At 37.5% G+C, this 19,396-nt stretch overlaps 1 protein-coding gene across 1 annotated transcript in view; it reads left to right on the forward strand.

Annotated features, from left to right (window-relative positions):
• The window catches only part of KNL1 (kinetochore scaffold 1), a 65,159-nt gene that overhangs the window by 20,826 nt on the left and 24,937 nt on the right, over nucleotides 1-19,396 (forward strand). Inside the window, exons 6-12 of the mRNA XM_067029002.1 lie at nucleotides 965-1,017; nucleotides 1,264-1,297; nucleotides 3,481-3,518; nucleotides 9,453-9,505; nucleotides 10,335-15,431; nucleotides 18,712-18,850; nucleotides 19,243-19,310. Coding sequence (XP_066885103.1) covers nucleotides 965-1,017; nucleotides 1,264-1,297; nucleotides 3,481-3,518; nucleotides 9,453-9,505; nucleotides 10,335-15,431; nucleotides 18,712-18,850; nucleotides 19,243-19,310 — 5,482 coding nt within the window. The remainder of the gene's footprint in view (nucleotides 1-964; nucleotides 1,018-1,263; nucleotides 1,298-3,480; nucleotides 3,519-9,452; nucleotides 9,506-10,334; nucleotides 15,432-18,711; nucleotides 18,851-19,242; nucleotides 19,311-19,396) is intronic.

Below are 19,396 nucleotides of genomic sequence, written 5' to 3' on the forward strand. Positions count from 1 at the left end.
ACGCATAATCTTCCATCAGGATAACACAAGACGGCATGTTTCTTTCGTGACCACGCAAAAACTGTTAAAACTTGTATGGGAAGTTGATTCATCCGTCGTATTCACCAGACATTGCACCTTTGGATTTCCATTCATTTTGGTTTCTACAACATTCTCTTAATGGGAAAAATTTCAATCCCCTGGAAGACTGTAAAAGGCACCTGGAACAGTACTTTGCTCAAAAAGATCCATCTTTTGGGAAGATGGAATTATGAAGTTGCCTGAAAAATGGCAGAAGGTAGTGGAACAAAAAAGGGTGAATACGTTGTTCAATAAAGTCCTTGGTGAAAATGAAAAATGTATCTTTTATTTTTACTTAAAAAACCGAAGGCACTTTTTGGCCTACCCAATAAAACATTGCTAGGGAATTCCGTGGCAGTCCAGTGGTTAGGACTCTGTGCTTCCACTGGAGGGGGCACAGGTTCTATCCTTGGTCAGGGAACTAAGATCCTGCAAGCCACACGATTTAAAAAAAAAAAAAACCTTGCAGATTTTCAGTAATCTTTAATTTGTTTTCTAGAGTATTCCAGACAGAGCCTCATACGTGTGCAGCACAGCCAAACAAAAACAAAAACATTGCAGTTTGCTTATATTTTGGGATTTCTGCACTAATATTCATATGTGAGATTGGCCTATTGGTTTTGTTGTGTGCTATTCTTACTTGGTTTTACTACAAAATCAATCAGAAAGCTTTATTTTACCTATCTCAAAACAGACTATAAATTAACATCATAGTGTTCTAATTAAAACTTCCAGATTTTCGTGAGTTCCCTGGTGTCCTACTGGTTAGGATTCTGGGCTTTTACTGCCGTGGCCTGAGTTCAATCCCCGGTCAGGGAACTGAGATATCCTACAAGCCACACGATTAAAAAAAAAAAAAAAAAAAAACTTGCAGATTTTCAGTAATCTTTATTTTGTTTTCTAGAGTATTCCAGACAGACCCTCATATGAAAATAGTGAACAAGTCAGAAATTTCAGGTAAATTTGTTACTGCAATCCCTGCTAAATCTGTTGTCTATATAATTATGCTGTGGTTATCTAACCAGATAATTAGTATAACTTAGTATCCATCTTATTGCTTAAAAAGTGTAACTTGAGCCATGGGGGGCAGAACATAAGGTACATCGTTAGTGTTTTTTTAATTGTTGTTAATGTCCTTATGCAATTTTTCTAATGCTTAATCAGTGTATTATTGAAAAACTTTAATCTTTTCTCTATTTATAGAAACAGGAGCAGGAGGAAATGTACTATTTATGCAGTAAGTAAAAAAATGTGATGTAAATTATACTTTAAAACTTGTTTATTCCTATTAAATGAAGTGTTTTTAAAGTTAAAATTCTTTTTGTTTTTTATTTCCATTCCTTTTTGTGAAATACTTAGGATTAATTCAGAAATCAAAATCTTTGCATAATTTAATATACTGCTATAGTTGATAAGTATGTGCATTATACACCTTATCCTATTAAGAGGGATGAAACATTCTTTCATATATAAATCCTCAAATACATGAGCTAGTACAAAACAATAAATACCAAGTCCTCAGATTTTTTCATTAAACTAGTTTTTCGTATTATAACATTAATACAAAAATTAAATAGCAGTAGGCTTGAACAAATGAAAACATGCTTATCTTAATCATAAGAGAAATACAAACTTAGACTATATTGAGACATAATTTTTCATGCTAGTGGGTATATATTGTAGAAGGCAGTTGGCAATATCATTCAAAATTTTAAATGCACATGCTCTTTGGCTCAGAGATTTCATGTCTGGGAATTTATCTTACCAATACACTTGTAAATGTGTGAAATAATGATATAAAGTTATTCACTGTAACATTTATTTTAATAGTAAAAGATGTAAAAGATCCTAAAGGTCCATCAGTAAGGGACTGGTTAAATAAATTACAATTTTTCCATGTAATTGACTAGTGTTGAGCTGGAAAGAAAAAAAAGATTCTCTTTATATATTGACACAGAAAAATCTCTAGGCCATATTACTTAGGCTCCTCACAGATAAACACTGTTGATAATTTTGGATGTCCTTGCAAAAATTTTATATATATATCCAAGTGCATGGTTTATCTTTAGCTTTTTTTTTTTAAAACAAGACAAAAATGGGATCACTCAGTGTCTTTGGCACTTTCCATGCTGTTACCTGTAGATCTACCTCAGTCTATTGTAATCTGTTGTATGTCTGCACCAACATTTAGTCAGCTCCCCATTGATGGACATTTGGGTTAACTTTTTTTTTGGCTGTGCCGTGCCCTGGGATCTTAGTTCCCCAGCCAGGGATTGAACCTGGGTCCCCTGCAGTGGAAGCACGGAGTCCTAACTGCTGGACTGCCAGGGAATTCCCTGGGTTGTTTCCTTTGACTTTCCTTTTTTTTTTTTAAAGCTAAATTTCTAGAAAATGAGTTGCTTTACAGGTCACTCGTTTTTTCGTTGTTTTTTTTTAAAATTTATTTTAATTTTGGCTGTGGTGGGTCTTCGTTGCTGCGCTCAGGCTTTCTCTATTTGCAGGGAGCCGGGGCTACTCTTCATTGCAGTGCGGGCTTCTCACTGCAGTGGCTTCTCTTGTTGCGGAGCACTGGCTCTAGGTGTGCGGGCTTCAGTAGTTGTGGCACGTGGGCTCAGTAGTTGTGGCTCCTGGGCTCTAGAGCAGAGGCTCAGCAGTTGTGGCTCACAGGCTTAGCTGCTGTGAGGAATGTGGGATCTTCCTGGACCAGGGCTCAAACCCGTGTCCCCTGCATTGGGCAGGTGGATTGTTCTTTTTTTTTTGTGGTACGCAGGCCTCTCACTGTTGTGACCTCTTCCGTTGCAGAGCACAGGCTCCGGACGCGCAGACTCAACGGCCATGGCTCACGGGCCCAGCCGCTCCGCGGCGTGTGGGATCTTCCTGGACCGGGGCACGAACCCATGTCCCCTGCATCAGCAGGTGGACTCTCAACCACGGCGCCACCAGGGAAGCCCTGGGCAGGTGGATTCTTAACCACTGCGCCACCAGGGAAGCCCCTACAGGTCATTCTTTAAAAAAATAGGGAATTCCCTGGCGGTCCAGAGATTCGGACTCCGCACTTCCACTGCAGGGGACCCAGGTTCGATCCCTGGTCGGGGAATTAAGATCCCGCAAGCCTCGTGGTATGGCCAAAAAAAGCACAATATTTTTAATAAAAAATTAAAAAGAAAAAGCAAGCAGCATGTAATAAGCATATTTTTATAGTGTTCTTGAAATTTAGATATCTGAAAAAAATTAATCGTAAGCTCCTTTAATTGCCTTGTAAATTTTTCTGCCAGTACTAGATGAGTCTTTTTTTAAAGATGTCTTTGGAGTTTTCTGCCAGTCACCCTATAAACCTATTGCCTTCCCTACTCTTTCAACTGTTGTGATTCTTGGTAATTGTCCAGAATATAGATTTTTAAATTACTTTATAATTTTTAGGAATAAGAATCCAGAAGATAACTACTGTGAGATAACTGGTGAGTATGATCAGAGTACTTTTCTTACCATATGTTTTTCTCTTTATCTAGATTCCTTGAAAAGTAATATGTAAGAGAACCATGAACAAAAAATGTAGAGAAAGTGTTCGTCTTTACACAAAATCTTCAATTTAAAATTTCACAAACTTGCTAATATTTCTCTCAAAACTGCTGTTCCTCTTGTTCTCTGTCTTGAACTCGCACTCACTGTCATTCACTTGTCAGGAATTGAGTCATGTTTTACCTTTTCCTCCTTTCCCCATATCCATTTGGCCCTATTCTCTTTGATTTTTTTTTTTTTTTTGTCTGGCTGTGTGGCTTGCGGGATCCTAGTTCCCAGACCAGGGATTGAACCTGGGCCCCCTGCAGTGGTTGCAAGGAGTCCTAACCACTGGACCACCAGGGAATTCCCCAGGCCCTATTTTCTTTCAATTCTGTCTCCAAAATATCTGGCCCATCTGTTAGTTATTCTCTGTTCCTTCTGCCCATATTTGAATTCAAGTCCTCGCTGTTCTTTCTTGGGCTATTGTATTTAGTTTCTTATCCTTCTAGTCCATTCTACATATTTCTAAATCTTATCATATTACCTCCCAGCTTAAAATTGTTCAGTGACACTATTTTGCTTACAGGATAAAACCCACACTCTTTAGCATAAACTTGGAAAACCTTTTATAATTTGGCTTGTTTTTTTTCTCCAACTTTATCTCCAGCCCTTTATAGGCATCCTGTGCTCTAGCCCATGAATAACTACTTGCATTTTCCCATGTGGACTTTTTTCCTGCCTGTATCCATTTGTAAATGCTATTTCCTCTGCCTAAAGTGATCTTCCTAATACAGTTTGTCTAACAGTCTTCTCATCTTTCACTTAACTTAGCTTTTCACGTAGCTTAACTTTAGTGCTTTCAAAGTAGCCAGTCCACAAACTGTTATAGTCCTTGACAGAAAAGGAACTTGGAAAAGAATGTAAATCAACTATGGCAGTAAGCTACTGTTTAGTTAGCGGCATTTTTTTCTTAGCAAAGCTCTACTGATGAAAGGAATTTTACATCAGCTGCAAGCTCCTTATCTCAGAATGAATTAATTAATTGATAATAAGCAGTTCACCATCTGGCAGCATACGTTAAGTAATACTGGCTTAAATCGAGCCTTCACTGACAAAACCAAGGAGTTAGTCACTCTGTTTTGTGCTCTTACAACACCCCTTTTATTTCTTAGTCTATTGTAGAATTTTTTTAAATATAAATTTATTTATTTTTATTTTTGGCTGCGTTGGGCCTTTGTTGCTGTGCACAGGCTTTCTCTAGTTGCCGCGAGTGGGGGCTACTCTTCATTGTGGTGCACAGGCTTCTCATTGCGGTAGCTTCTCTTGTTGCAGAGCATGGGCTCTAGGGCACATGGGCTCAATAGTTGTGACTCGCGGGCTCTAGAGTGCAGGCTCTAGTTGTGGTGCACGGGCTTAGTTGCTCCACGGCCTGTGGGATCTTCCCGGACCAGGGCTCAAACCCCTGTCCCCTGCATTGGCAGGCGGATTCTTAACCACTGTGCCACCAGGGAAGTCCCTATTGTAGAATTATCATGCTGTATTTTAGGTATTTACTTTTGGCTCTCCTATTAAACTAGGAGCTCTTTTGAGTCCAGAAATTTTGTCTTGTTCTTTGTGCTTTAGTATATGGTTGAGTTCTGGGGCACATAATAGGTTCTGAAACAATATTTGTTAAGTAAATGACAAGAATGGAAGCTGGATATGTAAATAAGGCTTTAATAAAAAGCCCATAATTACTTCATCATATTAGTCGAGGTTGCCATAAACTCTGAAATATTCTAAATATTTACCTTTAAATTTAAGAATTTTTAAATGTATTTCCTGTTTTATTATAGCATCTTCAGTCCCTTCCTTATTTCCAACATACAGTTTGTTACCTAAACCTTTATATTTGTTCTAGAATGTCTTGTTTTTTCAACTTCTACTCTTTTTATTTTTTTATACAGCAGGTTCTTATTAGTCATCCATTTTATACATATTAGTGTATATATGTCAATCCCAGTCTCCCAATTTATCACACCACTACCACCACCACTTTTCCCCCTTGGTGTCCATACGTTTGTTCTCTACATCTGTGTCTCTATTTCTGCCCTATAAACAGGGCAGAATTTTGTTTGTTCTTCTTTCTCTAGTTCCTTTAGGTGTAAGGTTAGATTGTTTGAGATTTTTCTTGTTTCTTGAGGTAGGGTTGTATAGCTATAAACTTCCCTCTTAGAAATGCTTTTGCTGCATCCCATAGGTTTTGGATGGTCGTGTTTTCATTGTCATTTGTCTCTAGGTATGTGTTGATTTCCTCTTTCATTTCTTCAGTGATGTCTTGGTTATTTAGTAACATATTGTTTAGCCTCCATGTGTTTGTGTTTTTTACATTCTTTTCCCTGTAATTCATTTCTAATCTCATAGCGTTGTGGGCAGAAAAGATGCTTGATATGGTTTCAATTTTCTTAAATTTACTGAGGTTTGATTTGTGACCCAAGATGTGATCTATCCTGGAGAATGTTCCATGTGCACTTGAGAAGAAAGTGTAATCTGCTGTTTTTGGATGGAATGTCCTAAAAATATCAGTTAAATCTATCTGGTCTGTTGTGTCATTTAAAGCTTGTGTTTCCTTATTAATTTTCTGTTTGGATGATCTGTCCATTGGTGTAAGTGAGGTGTTAAAGTCCCCCACTATTATTGTGTTACTGTCTATTTCCTCATTTATAGCTGTTAGCAGTTGCCTTATGTATTGAGGTGCTCCTTTGTTGGGTGCATATGTATTTATAATTGTTATATCTTCTTGGGTTGATCCCTTGATCATTATGTAGTGTCCTTCCTTGTCTCTTGTAACATTCTTTATTTTAAAGTCTATTTTATCTGATATGAGTATTTCTACTCCAGCTTTCTTTTGATTTCCATTTGCATGGTATATCTTTTTCCATCCTCTCACTTGCAGTCTGTATGTGTCCCGAGGTCTGAAGTGGGTCACTTGTAGACAGCATATATATGGGTGTTGTTTTTGTATCCATTCAGCAAGCCTGTGTCTTTTGGTTTGAGCATTTAATCCATTCACGTTTAAGGTAATTATCAATGTGTATGTTCCTGTTACCATTTTCTTAATTGTTATGGGTTTGTTTTTGTAGGTCCTTTTCTTCTCTTGTGTTTCCCACTTAGAGAAGTTGCTTTAGCATTTGCTGTAATACTGGTTTGGTGGTGCTGAATTCTTTTAGCTTTTGCTTGTCTGTAAAACTTCTGATTTCTCCATCGAATCTGAAAGAGATCCTTGCTGGGTAGAGTAATCTTGGTTGTAGGTTCTTCCCTTTCATCACTTTAAATATATCATGCCACTCCCTTCTGGCTTGTAGAGTTTCTTCTGAGAAATCAGCTGTTAACCTTATGGGAGTTCCCTTGTACGTTATTTGTCATTTTTCCCTTGCTACTTTCAATAATTTTTCTTTGTCTTTAATTTTTGCCAATTTGATTACTGTATGTCTCAGCATGTTTCTCCTTGGGTTTATCCTATGGGACTCTCTGCGCTTCCTGGACTTGGGTGGCTATTTCCTTTCCCACGTTAGGGAAGTTTTCGACTATAATCTCTTCAAATATTTTCTCTGGTCCTTTCTCTCTCTCTTCTCCTTCTGGGACCCCTATAATGCGAATGTTGTTGCATTTAATGTTGTCCCAGAGGTCTCTTAGGCTGTCTTCATTCCTTTTCATTCTTTGTTCTTTATTCTGTTCCACAGCAGTGAATTCCACCATTCTGTCTTCCAGGTAACTTATCCATTCTTCTGCCTCAGTTATTCTGCTATTGATTCCTTCTAGTGTAGTTTTCATTTCAGTTATTGTATTGTTCATCTCTGTTTGTTTGTTCTTTAATTCTTCTAGATCTTTGTTAAACATTTCTTGCATCTTCTCAATCTTTGCCTCCATTCTTTTCCCGAGGTCCTGGATCATCTTCACTATCATTATTCTGAATTCTTTTTCTGGAAGGTTGCCTATTTCCACTTCATTTAGTTGTTTTTCTGGGGTTTTATCTTGTTCCTTCATCTGGTACATAGCCCTCTGCCTTTTCATCTTGTCTATCTTTCTGTGAATGTGGTTTTTGTTCCACAGGCTGCAGGATTGTAGTTCTTCTTGCTTCTGCTGTCTGCCCTCTGGTGGATGAAACTATCTAAGAGGCTTGTGCAAGTTTCCTGATGGGAGGGACTGGTGGTGGGTAGAGCTGGATGTTGCTCTGCTGGGCAGAGCCCAGTAAAACTTTAATCCGCTTGTCTGCTGATGGGTGGGGCTGGGTTCCCTCCCTGTTTGTTGTTTGGCCTGAAGCAACCTAACACTGCAGCCTACCCGGCTCTTTGGTGGGGCTAATGGTGGACTCTCTGAGGGCTCACACCAAGGAGTACTTCCTAGAACTTCTGCTGCCAGTGTCCTTGTCCTCATGGTGAGCCACCGCCACCCCCTGCCTCTGCAGGAGACCCTCTGACACTAGCAGGTAGGTCTGGTTCAGTCTCCTATGGGGTCAGTGCTCCTTCCCCTGGGTCCCAATGCTATACTACTTTGTGTGTGCCCTCCAAGAGTGGAGTCTCTGTTTCCCCCAGTACTGTCGAAGCCCTGCAATCAAATCCCACCAGGCTTCAAAGTCTGATTCTCTAGGAATTCCTCCTCCCGTTTGCCAGAGCCCCAGGTTGGGAAGCCTGACATGGGTCTCAGAACCTTCACTGCAGTGGGTGAACTTCTGTGGTATAAGTGTTCTCCAGTTTGTGAGTCACCCATCCAGAGGTTATGGGATTTGATTTTATTGTGATTGCACCCCTCCTACCGTCTCATTGTGACTTCTCCTTTGTCTTTGGATGTGGAGTATCTTTTTTGGTGAGTTCCAGTGTCTTCCTGTGAATGATTGTTCAGCAGTTAGTTGTGATTCTGGTGCTCTCGCAAGAGGGAGTGAGCGCATGTTCTTCTACTCCGCCATCTTGAACCAATCTCTAGTTCTAGAATGTCTTGAGTCTAATCCCATATTTCCATTCTTATTGTCTCTTGCCCTAACACAAACTCTCAGCATGTTGTATCTGAACTTTTAGAGTAGCTTCCTCATTGGTTTATCTTCTCTTGAATATTCTTTCTTCTCCTTCTCTTGAATTATTCTTATAAAATGCACATCTCATCCTGGAGACATTTAGATTCCTTAACATGGAATAAAAGATACTTCAAAATCTTACCCTAACATCTTGGTCTTTTTTTTTTTTAATTGGAATATAGTTGTTTTACAATGTTGTCTTAGTTTCTGGTGTATAGCAAAGTGAATCAGCCACACATATGTATATATCCCCTCTTCCTTGGATTTCCTTCCCATTTAGGTCACCACAGAGCATTGAGTAGAGTTCCCTGTGCTATACAGTCTATTCTCATTAGTTATCTGTTTTATACATAGTAATGTTTGTATGTCAATCCCCATCTCCCAGTCCATCCCACCCTTCCTTCCCCCGTTGGTATCCATACATTTGTTCTCTATGTGTGTGTCTGTCTGCTTTGTAAATAAGTTCATCTATACTATTAACATTTTGGTCTTATCAGTTGGTACTCTTTACTATGTAACTTCTACTATCCAGGAAATAAAAATGGAGAAATGAAGGAGGAAAAAAAGTAGTCCACACTTTCCACTTTTAGAATCCCACCTTTTAAAAATCTCTACCACGTTCGAAAAATATTTTAATCACACAGAGAATACAGTAATCACTGAACTCTCTGTCTCTAAAATGGGAAAATTTTAAAGTCTCAGTGAAATTTAGGAAGGACTTAGTAACTGAAAAAACTTTAATAAATACTTGTAGCTGATGAAATTCCTAAGAAAAGGAAAGTCAGGCTCTTAGTGATATATATTTTTGTCATTGACTATAGTTTTTCTTTTTACTTAATAGGGATGAATACATTGCTTTGTGCTCCCATTCAGACCCAGATGCCCCAGAGAGAGGTATGAGTTCATGCAAGTGCCTTCATATTTTAATCTTCTTTGATAGTTAAAACTTTTAAAACACGAAAAATTTCATGTTAGTGACATGATTTAGGGATTACTTACCAAAATGGACCAACATAGACTGGAAAAACTACGTACCTTTCCAGTTAACTTAGTTAAATCACTGCCAGTTTAAATAATAGGGAAATATGTTAATTATATAAGGACTTCTCAACTTTAATGGGCATATGAATCATCTCAGGATTTTATTAAAATATCGATTCTTATCCAGCAGTTCTGCAGTAGGTCCTGAAATTCTATATTTCTAACAGTCTTCTAGGTGATACTAATGCACTGGTCCACAGACCATACTTTGAGCAATAAAGAGTTAGACCATGTCCTTACAAGTAAATCCACTGCATTCAAGGACAACTCAACCACCCATGAGTATAGAGTGTACTATAAATTAGCCATCATGCACTTATTCCTTCCAAGTCTTTTTTACTTAGAATGAGAATGACCTATCTAATATAACAATTAGAATTTACATTATAGTTACATTTGGTATTGTTGGTCTTTTCATTTTTTAGTCAGTCTAGTGGGTGAATAATTAACCTTAACTTTTAATTTGTTCAGAAACACTAAAAGTATTCACAGACTTCAGAAAAAAATTTAAATAACAAATTACGTACTGCACACCACACCATTGATTCAAACAAACCAATGTAACATGAAACCGTCATCTAGGATTGTTTATATAATACTCTTTCTATATAGTACATGTTATAAAATACCTTTTTAGAAGTTTGCATTTGATTTGATCTCTTATATTTTGCTTTCTTTGTAGATTTCAATGACAGAATACAACCATGAAAGGAAACATGCAAATGACCAGACAGTCATCTTTTCAGATGAAAACCAGATGGACCTGACAGCAAGTCACACTGTGATGATTACCAAAGGCCTTTTAGATTGTACCAAAAGTGAAAAATCCACCAAGATAGATACCACATCATTTCTGGCTAACTTAAAGCTCCACATTGAGGATGCAAGAATGAAGAAAGAATTAAACTTTTCTGGGGATCAGAGCACTTCCTCAGAAAAGAAAATAAATTTCAATGACTTTGTAAAAAGATTGAAAACAGGAAAATCGAATGCTTCTCCTTTTACAGGACCTGATAAAGAAAATTCTGAGATGCCTATTCATTACAAAGAATCAAATAGGGCCTCTTCTGTGCATCAAATGCATGTATCTCTTAGTGTAGATGAAAATAGCAGTAATATGACTAGACTCTTTAGAGAACAAGACAATGGGATGAATTTTACCCAGTGTCATACAGCCAATATTGAGACTTTGGTTCCCACATCCAGTGAGCCCAGCTTAAGGGAATTTAAAGGTGATGATATTACAATTTATGGCAATGACTTTATGGACCTGACAATTAACCACACTATACAGAAGTTACCTTCAGCAGATAATCTGTCTGAAATAGAAAATCAAACTCAGAATGTCATGATGGATGTTTCAACAGGTCGTGGAGCTAAAGCACTAGGACAGAAGACAGTCTTTAAGGATAAACCGAACGATGCTTTTCAAGACACTTCCTTAAACCCTGAAGGTGACATACATATTACCAGCAGTCATATTACAGGGACAGAAATTCAGATAGTCACACAGACTTCCAACCAGGATGTCAGAACATTGGCCATGATCCCAGAATCTAAACGTTCCAGTCCACCTATTCAAGATTATAAGACATTTTTCTGTTCTAGTTGTAATGATGCCATGGAACTGACCAAGTGTTTCTCAAGTATGAGAGAGGAGAAGGATTTGCTAAAGCATGACAGGAGTTATTCTAAAATGTATCCCAATCCAGATGCCATCTCTCTTCTCAGAGAGAATATGATTTATTCTGGAGAAGAAAGCATGGACATTACCAAGAGTCACACAGTTGCAATAGATAATCAAATTTTTAAACAAGTTCAGACAAATGTACAGATAGCAGCTGCACCAGTATCTGAAAAAGAAATGATGATCCAAAATCACATAATCACGTCAGAGGATGGGGAAATGAATATAAATTATAGCTCAGTTCCTCATGTATCTAAGGAAAGATTACAGCAGAGCCTGGAAAATCCTTTATTTATTTCATTGACTGACAAAAGGACTGAAATCTTCACGGATGAAAATATGGATTTGACTAAAAGTCACATAGCTAATGTAGGAAGTCAGTTTCCTCTTGCATCTTACAGTCTGGCATCTGAGAATACCAGTAAATCTCACTCTCACAGCATAAGCCCTTCAGATGAATGGGAAGAAATGACCAAAGGTCATATTGAACCATCCCGACAACCAAACATAATATCTAAAAACATCCCAGCTGACACATGGGACAAAGGAAAAGATCAAGTTTTAAATATTTCACCCTGTCTTGATAAAGATTCTCCTCAGTCACCTGATATTAACCAGAATATAGCAACAAACCATAATATAGTATACTCTGGTGGAGATCTTGATAAACAAGTACCACTGAGAAATAATAGAAATACAGTTTCTTGTGAGCAATCTTTGTTTCCTACTACAAAGCCATTGTTTTCATCAGAAGGACAGTCTGCCATGAGAAATCATAATACTGCTGTTAACAGTCAAACAGTGAAATCTGTATCAGACCAGAATTCTAAACTGCCTGAGCCACTGAGGAAAAGTTTAGGCAGTCCCACGCCTGACTGTGTTCATGACAAGATAATTATTTGTTCAGAGAAGGAGCAAAATATGGACCTAACCAAGAGTCACACTGTTGTCATTGGATTTGGTCCTTCTGAAGTACTAGAACTAGGTAAGACTAATTTAGAAAACAATAACAACCAGCTAACAACAGTAAACAGACAGAAAGCTGTAAAAGTTGAAAAACGTAATGAAAGTCCGACAGACAAAACTGGAGTATTTATTTCTAATGATATCATGGGTGTGTTGAAGGACAAAACTGGAATTCTGAATGAAAAGCAAGATGTCAAAATTTGTGAAAGGAAAAGTCTTGGCAGACTAAAAATTGATAAGACTGTTGTATTTTCAGAGGGAGATGAGAATGATATGGATATCACCAAGAGTTACACAGTGGAAATAAATCATAGACCTTTACTAGATGAACATGATTCCTGTTTGGTGCCTTTGGCAGGAACTTCTAAAACTGTTTTGTATACATGTGGGCAGGATGACATGGAGGTCACCAGAAGTCACACAACTGCTATAGAATGTAAAACTATCTCACCAGATAAAATAACTACTAGGCCTGTGGACAAAACTGTAATGTTTATAGATAATCACGATGAACTAGAGATGACAAAGTCCCATACTGTTTTCATTGACTACCAAGCAAAGGAGAAAACTGTGCTTCCAGACAGCCCTAACTTTGAACTATCCAAAAGAAAAAGCCTAGAAAAATCAAAAGTGACACCTAATCCTGCTAAAGAGGGTGTTTTCTTTCCGGACAATGGTGAAAGTGATCATTCAGTAGCAAAAGTCAGCCAGCTAACATTACCACGGGAATGGTCTAATAGTGATCCTTTAGAGAAAGCTGAAGCATTTATTGCTGATGATAACATGGAAGTGTCTAAATCAACCATTTGGAAAAATGACACAGATGTACAAAAGCCTGGATTTCTGAATGAATCTCTATCAGGCAAAAGTCAGAGAAGGAAGAGCCTTAGACTCAAAAATGACAAGACTATTGCATTTTCAAAGAATGACAAAAATGGTATGGATGTCATCCAGAGTTCTACAGTGGAAATAAATAACAAAGGTGTCCTGGAAGATAGAGAGGTCTCCCATTGGGTGCCTTTGGAAGGACCTTCTAATACTGTTTTATATACATGTGGGCAGGATGATATGGAGATTACCAGAAGTCATACAACTGCTTTAGAATATAAACCTCTCTCACCAGATAAAAGAACCACTGGGCCTATGGACAAAACTGTTATGTTTGTAGATAATCACAGTGATCTGGAAGTTACTAAGTCCCACACTGTTTTCATTGATTGTCAAACCATGGAGAAAATACTTGAAGAGTACCCTAAATTTGGAATAGCAAAAGGAAAAACCTTGGATGTTTCTTTTCCTAAGGATGGTAGCTCTGTCCAAGAAATCACTAAAGAACAAGCACTGGCTGTAGAAAACAAACTTGTTCTTCACACTGAGCAAAAGCATCATGTGATACCCTTTGTTCCTACTAATACATTGTCTGGGGGTCAAGGTGAGACAGAAATCAAATTCCATAGCACTGCTGTGGATGAAGAGGTCAAGAAAGTTGTAGTCCAGGCCTATGTATTGGAAAAAGCCAAAATTGAAAGCTGTCACTTAAATAGTACAGATAGAAGAAATGTGGGTTTTACAGGCAGTTCTGCAGCTGCTACGTGTGGATCCAGTGATAATTATTCCTGTTTACCTAATGTTTCCTTTTTTGATAATTTGGAGGAGAATGGCATGCCCTTATGTGATAAAGATGATGTAAAAGCCAGTCATTGCCCAGTGCAAAATGATCTTCCTTATGCAAACAATTTAGCTAGTGAATATTATTTGAAATCTGAGGGACTGCCTCTTTCTGCTCCTTGTTCTTTGTTAGAGAAGGAAAAAGTTGTTCAAACCAGTACCCAAGGACAGTTAGACTGTGTCCTAACAGTGCTCAAAGATCAAGATCTGATTAAGGAGCCTCCAAATCTATTAGCTAATGAAACTTTAATATATGGTGAAGATTTGGGGGAGATGACTAAACTTAACTCAAAGCAAGTATCTTGTAAGCTTCCAAAGGATCAAATGGAGGCCTTTGTTGATAATGCAGAGCATAGTTTAAAGAAGACCTTTGTTGATGATGTTTGTGTTGCTTCTCAGCATCATCTGTCAACCCAGCAACATCCATTACCTCAACAAGGACAGAGTATTGTCAGTAAAGATGAAACAATATTGTCTAAAGTGGGAAATAAGAATTTAAATATTGTTAGAGGAAATTCCTCTGAACCCATATGTGAAAATGATTCCACAATGCTCAATAATGAGAAACAGTTTACTATGGCCTGTAAAAAAGAACTAAAGAAAAATATTCAAACAGCTAAATGTAATACAGCTATAGATTTCCACAGTAACTCAGACTTGACTAAGCAAGTTATTCAAACTCATATCAATCCTAGAGAAGCATCAGATCCTGTAATTGCATCTAATGCTGCAACTTTTAGTAGTATCAAACCACATCTGAATAATTTGAATGAAAAAACTGAAGAATTTTTAAATTTCCAACCAGTTCATATACCACCTTCTCCAGAACAATTACTTGAATTAGTAAATAAGGCACACAGTAATATGAGTATAGTGCAAGCTACAGAAATACATAATGTTAATAACATAGTGTCCAGCAGTGTTAAAGATGATAGGGATGAAGAAAATAAAATTTCTCATAATGGAGCTGAAACCATCTCTGTACCATTAATGACAACTATAAAAGATAAAGTGAGGAGATGTTCTTTGGGAATATTTTTGCCCAGATTGCCAAACAAGAGAAATTGTAGTATCACTGGTATTGATGACCTGAAGCCGATTCCAGGAGACACAACTGATTTAAATAACTTAGAAACTCAGCCAGTCTCCAGTAAACATTCAGACACTGGATTTGTGGCAGCTAAACTGAACTTAAGTCCATCTCAATATATAAATGAGGAAAATCTTCCTATATATCCGGGTGAGATTAATTCCTCAGACTCTATTAGCATAGATACTGAAGAAAAGGGTTTGACTGAGACATACCAAAAAGAGATTTCACCATCTGAAAATAAACTGGAAGAAACCTGCAATAGCCAAAAACGAACCTGGGTACAAGAAGAAGAAGATGATATTCAGGATGAGAAAAAAATCAGAAAAAGTGAAATTAGGTTTAGTGATACCGCACAGGATCAGGAGGTGAGCTCTGTCTTGAATTAAGAAATGTTCTGGATTTTTTATGAGTATTCTTGAATTTTAATTTTAGTCTCGGGTAACCAGGTATTGATTATTTCCAATTATAGGCCTGGAGAAATATTCCTATGTAGAATCTTAAGAAATTAATTGACTAGCAGTTAGACTTAAACACAATTTGAAGTGACAAATGGTCACAAAAAATGAAATGGAAAGTAGTACAAAAATTAATATCAAAATTGTGTAATTAATTCTAAATATTGTAACTTCTAGTGATTTGTCATTTTGGCTTTGCATATGAGAATCTCTAGCTAGGGTATATGTGGTTTGACAAGTCATCTTCAGTGTGAAAATATTTGGAGGGTAAAAAGCTTTTTATTATGCATAATGCTTAAAGAAAAGCTGGACTGAATTTTCTTGGCTAATGAGGATATATAGAAGCTGAAAGTCCATTTCTTTCGAGGATGGGAGAATGCCTAGATCAAGCCCAGTATCTCAAAGTGAAGTAAGTGAGATTTTGTGTTTATTTAAAAAGTCATAGAAGGTTCTTTATTTTGCAACATCTAGGCTCTTTAGATGTCCTGAGGTGACAATGTATGGTAAAAAGTAGAGCTAGTGAATTAACCAATTTGTAAATATCTTTGTTATAATGGATAAAAAAGCAACATCTTGGACATGGAATTGTTAAATCCTCTCTGAGAAATGTATGTCAGGACTTGTTCATTAGGTTGGCAGCAGAGGGGCAGAAGGAAGTATAAAGGTAGGGCTAAATGTGGATGTGTTCATATTTAAATTTTGACGATAACCACTGATGTGTGTGTATCTCTTGGCTATACTATAGGAATACGTTGTTAAGTAATTCAGTGGAAACATACCTCTTTGCTAATACTTTAATAGTTTAGATCAGGTAATGAATCCTCTTAGAAGCATTATACTTTCCGTACTCTGTTGCATTATGTCTCATTTTTAATTGAACATTAAGGGAATATATTATTTTAATCATAACTCTGCCAATATCTTTATCTAGAGGCCTGTTGCCATTTTTGTCTTTTATGAAATTTTTGTTGCCAAGAAAGGCAGGATTACATTTTTTCCTTCCAGATTGAGTTGGTTTCGTGTATTCTTGGTTATCAAAATACTCATAGCTTTGGGACTTTGAAATGGTAAATATTCATGATGTGTGAAAAAGCATGATACATAACTGTATGGTCTTAATTACATAAAAATGGATGCTAAGTTTTGTAGGTACACAAACGAGACCTAGGACGACACATCAAATGGTAAACGGCTTGTGATTGTGGATAACTTTTTTTTCTTCTTGTGTTTTTTGGTTTCCTATTTTGCACGTGTTAACTTTTAAGAAATAAGTGTTATTTTAAAAACCTTTTAAAAAAAGGCATAGATTTTAAAAGTTGAGGGAACACTGATTTGGATAACTTGTCACTGAAACTGAGTTTTACAGGTGGAGAAATAAAGATTAGAAAGTACCATAGGTTCATAGGGGGCTTCCCTGGTGGTGCAGTGGTTAAGAATCCGCCTGCCAATGCAGGAGACACGGGTTCAATCCCTGGCCCAGGAAGATCCCACATGCCATGGAACAGCTAAGCCCGTGTGCCACGACTACTGAGCCTGCACTCTAGAGCCTGTGTGCCACAACTACTGAAGCCCACGTGCCTAGAGCCCGTGCTCCACAACAAGAGAAGCCACGACAATGAAAAGCCCGCGCACCACAACAAAGAGTAGCCCCAGCTCACCGCAACTAGAGAAAGCCCGTGCACAGCAAAGAAGACCCAACACAGCCAAAAATAAAAAAACAAATACATTTATTTTTTTAAAAAAAGAAAGTATCATAGGTTCATAGAAACAAAGTTTAAACTCTATTAAGAAATATGTAAGTAAGCTTAGAAGATGATTTCAGTGGTTCTTTAAGGTGAGGTCCTGAGGAAATTGTTTATCTATGAAGCTTTGAGAAAGTTGTAACAGTAATATAAAATGTATAACTGAATAGATTCCATGAAAATTAGTATTATTTTGTTTAATACATATTTATTGGGTATCTGCTATGTCCTAGGTACTGTTTAAGTCCTGGGAATGCTTCAGTGGGAATTTACGGACAAAAATCTTTTCTCATAGAGGTCACACATCCTAGCATTTAGACAAGGAATATATTGCCCTTAAAAACAATAAGCAGGGCTTCCCTGGTGGCGCAGTGGTTGAGAATGCTCCTGCCAATGCAGGGGACGTGGGTTCAATCCCTGGTCCGGGAAGATCCCACATGCCGTGGAGCAGCTAAGCCCGTGTGCCACAACTAGTGAGCCTGCGTGCTGCAACTACTGAAGCCCACATGCCTAGAGCCCGTGCTCCGCAACAAGAGAAGCCACTGCAGTGAGAAGCCTGCGCACCACAAGGAAGAGTAGTCCCCTCTCACCACAACTAGAGAAAGCCCGCGCGTGGCAATGAAGACCCAACTCAGCCAAAAATCAATAAATAAAATAAATAAATTTATTTTTAAAAAAACATAAGCAAGTACGTAGATGAAAATGGCATTTAAGGCTGTAAAGTCAAATGGTTAAAATGGTAAAAGCAGGACCATATGACTTAGTTGACTTCAGCCAAAGGAGTCTTGGTCACCTGGGGAAGGAAGTACTAAAGCCTGGATATAAATGCCTTCTCTGTACTCTAGACAGAGCCATTGTGTACAGCCAGTATTCTCTTCTGGTTTCCTGCAGTGTGGTAGCCCTGACCGTGGTGACTAGTAGTTGAAAAATTGGATAGGTCAACATTTGGTAGCTCATACGATATGGCTATAACCTAGATACCTCTGGGAAACATTTGCTTATATAGTATAATGCACAAAGTTATTTCTATATATTTTTTTTTTGTTTTTTTTGTTTTGTTTTGTTTTGTTTTTTTCCGGTATGCGGGCCTCTCACTGTTGTAGCCTCTCCCGTTGCGGAGCACAGGCTCCGGACGCGCAGGCCTAGCGGCCATGGCTCACGGGCTTAGTTGCTCCGCGGCATGTGGGATCTTCCCGGACCAGGGCACGATCCCGTGTCTCCTGCATCGGCAGGCGGATTCTCAACCACTGCGCCACCAGGGAAGCCCATATTTCTATATATTTTTAAGTAAAATTACTTTGAACTCTAAAAGCCTGGTTCTAATTCTTTACTAAGGTATTTTATATGATTATAGATAAATTTTATGTTAGAAGTATTTCTTGTAACATTGAACATTTATACACTGTCATAACATTATTCTTATGATCTTTCTTTATTGATCATTTCAGATTTTTGATCACTGTGCTGAAGGAGCTATAGATAAAAATGCTAACAGTGTGTTGATAAAAAGCCTGAGCAGGACCCCATCTAGTTGCAGCAGTTCTCTGGATTCAGTCAAGGCTGATGGGACCTCTCTGGACTTCAGCAGTAAGATCTTCATAAAGTCTAAATAATAGAAGTCATCTGCTTACTTGACTAATAATAAATGTATTTCAGTTCAGGAGATATTTGAAAGTTGTATAAGCTTTTTGGTAGTTGATAAGTAAAGTCATACTTAGTTTATTTTTAATTCTTATTTTAATAAATTGAGAAGTGTATATTAGGAAAGTGATTTTCTTAAGAGGTTTATAATTAGTAGAGAAACATATATGGAGCCTTAAAACTGTAATACACTTTGCCCTACAAATGACTGTCTTCCCAGAAAAATCCTAGCGGATAACTTCAAGACCATGAACCACACATACATCTGAACAATAACTAAAATTAAGTTTACAATTTAATTTTGACTTATTCATCACTTGAATTTGCTTTACTTGTAGCACACCCCAGTAGTCAAATAGAATCACAGTTCCTCAGAGATACCGTTTGTGAAGAGAGCTTGAAGGAGGTATGTTAAAGTAGTTCTCATTTCTAATGCAACTAATTTCCTTATTTTGTTTTCTCTTGTTTAATTTTTTTTAAATTATGAAATGT

The sequence above is a fragment of the Kogia breviceps genome, chromosome 3, assembly GCF_026419965.1.
Source record: "Kogia breviceps isolate mKogBre1 chromosome 3, mKogBre1 haplotype 1, whole genome shotgun sequence".
Taxonomy (NCBI): Eukaryota; Metazoa; Chordata; class Mammalia; order Artiodactyla; family Physeteridae; genus Kogia; species Kogia breviceps.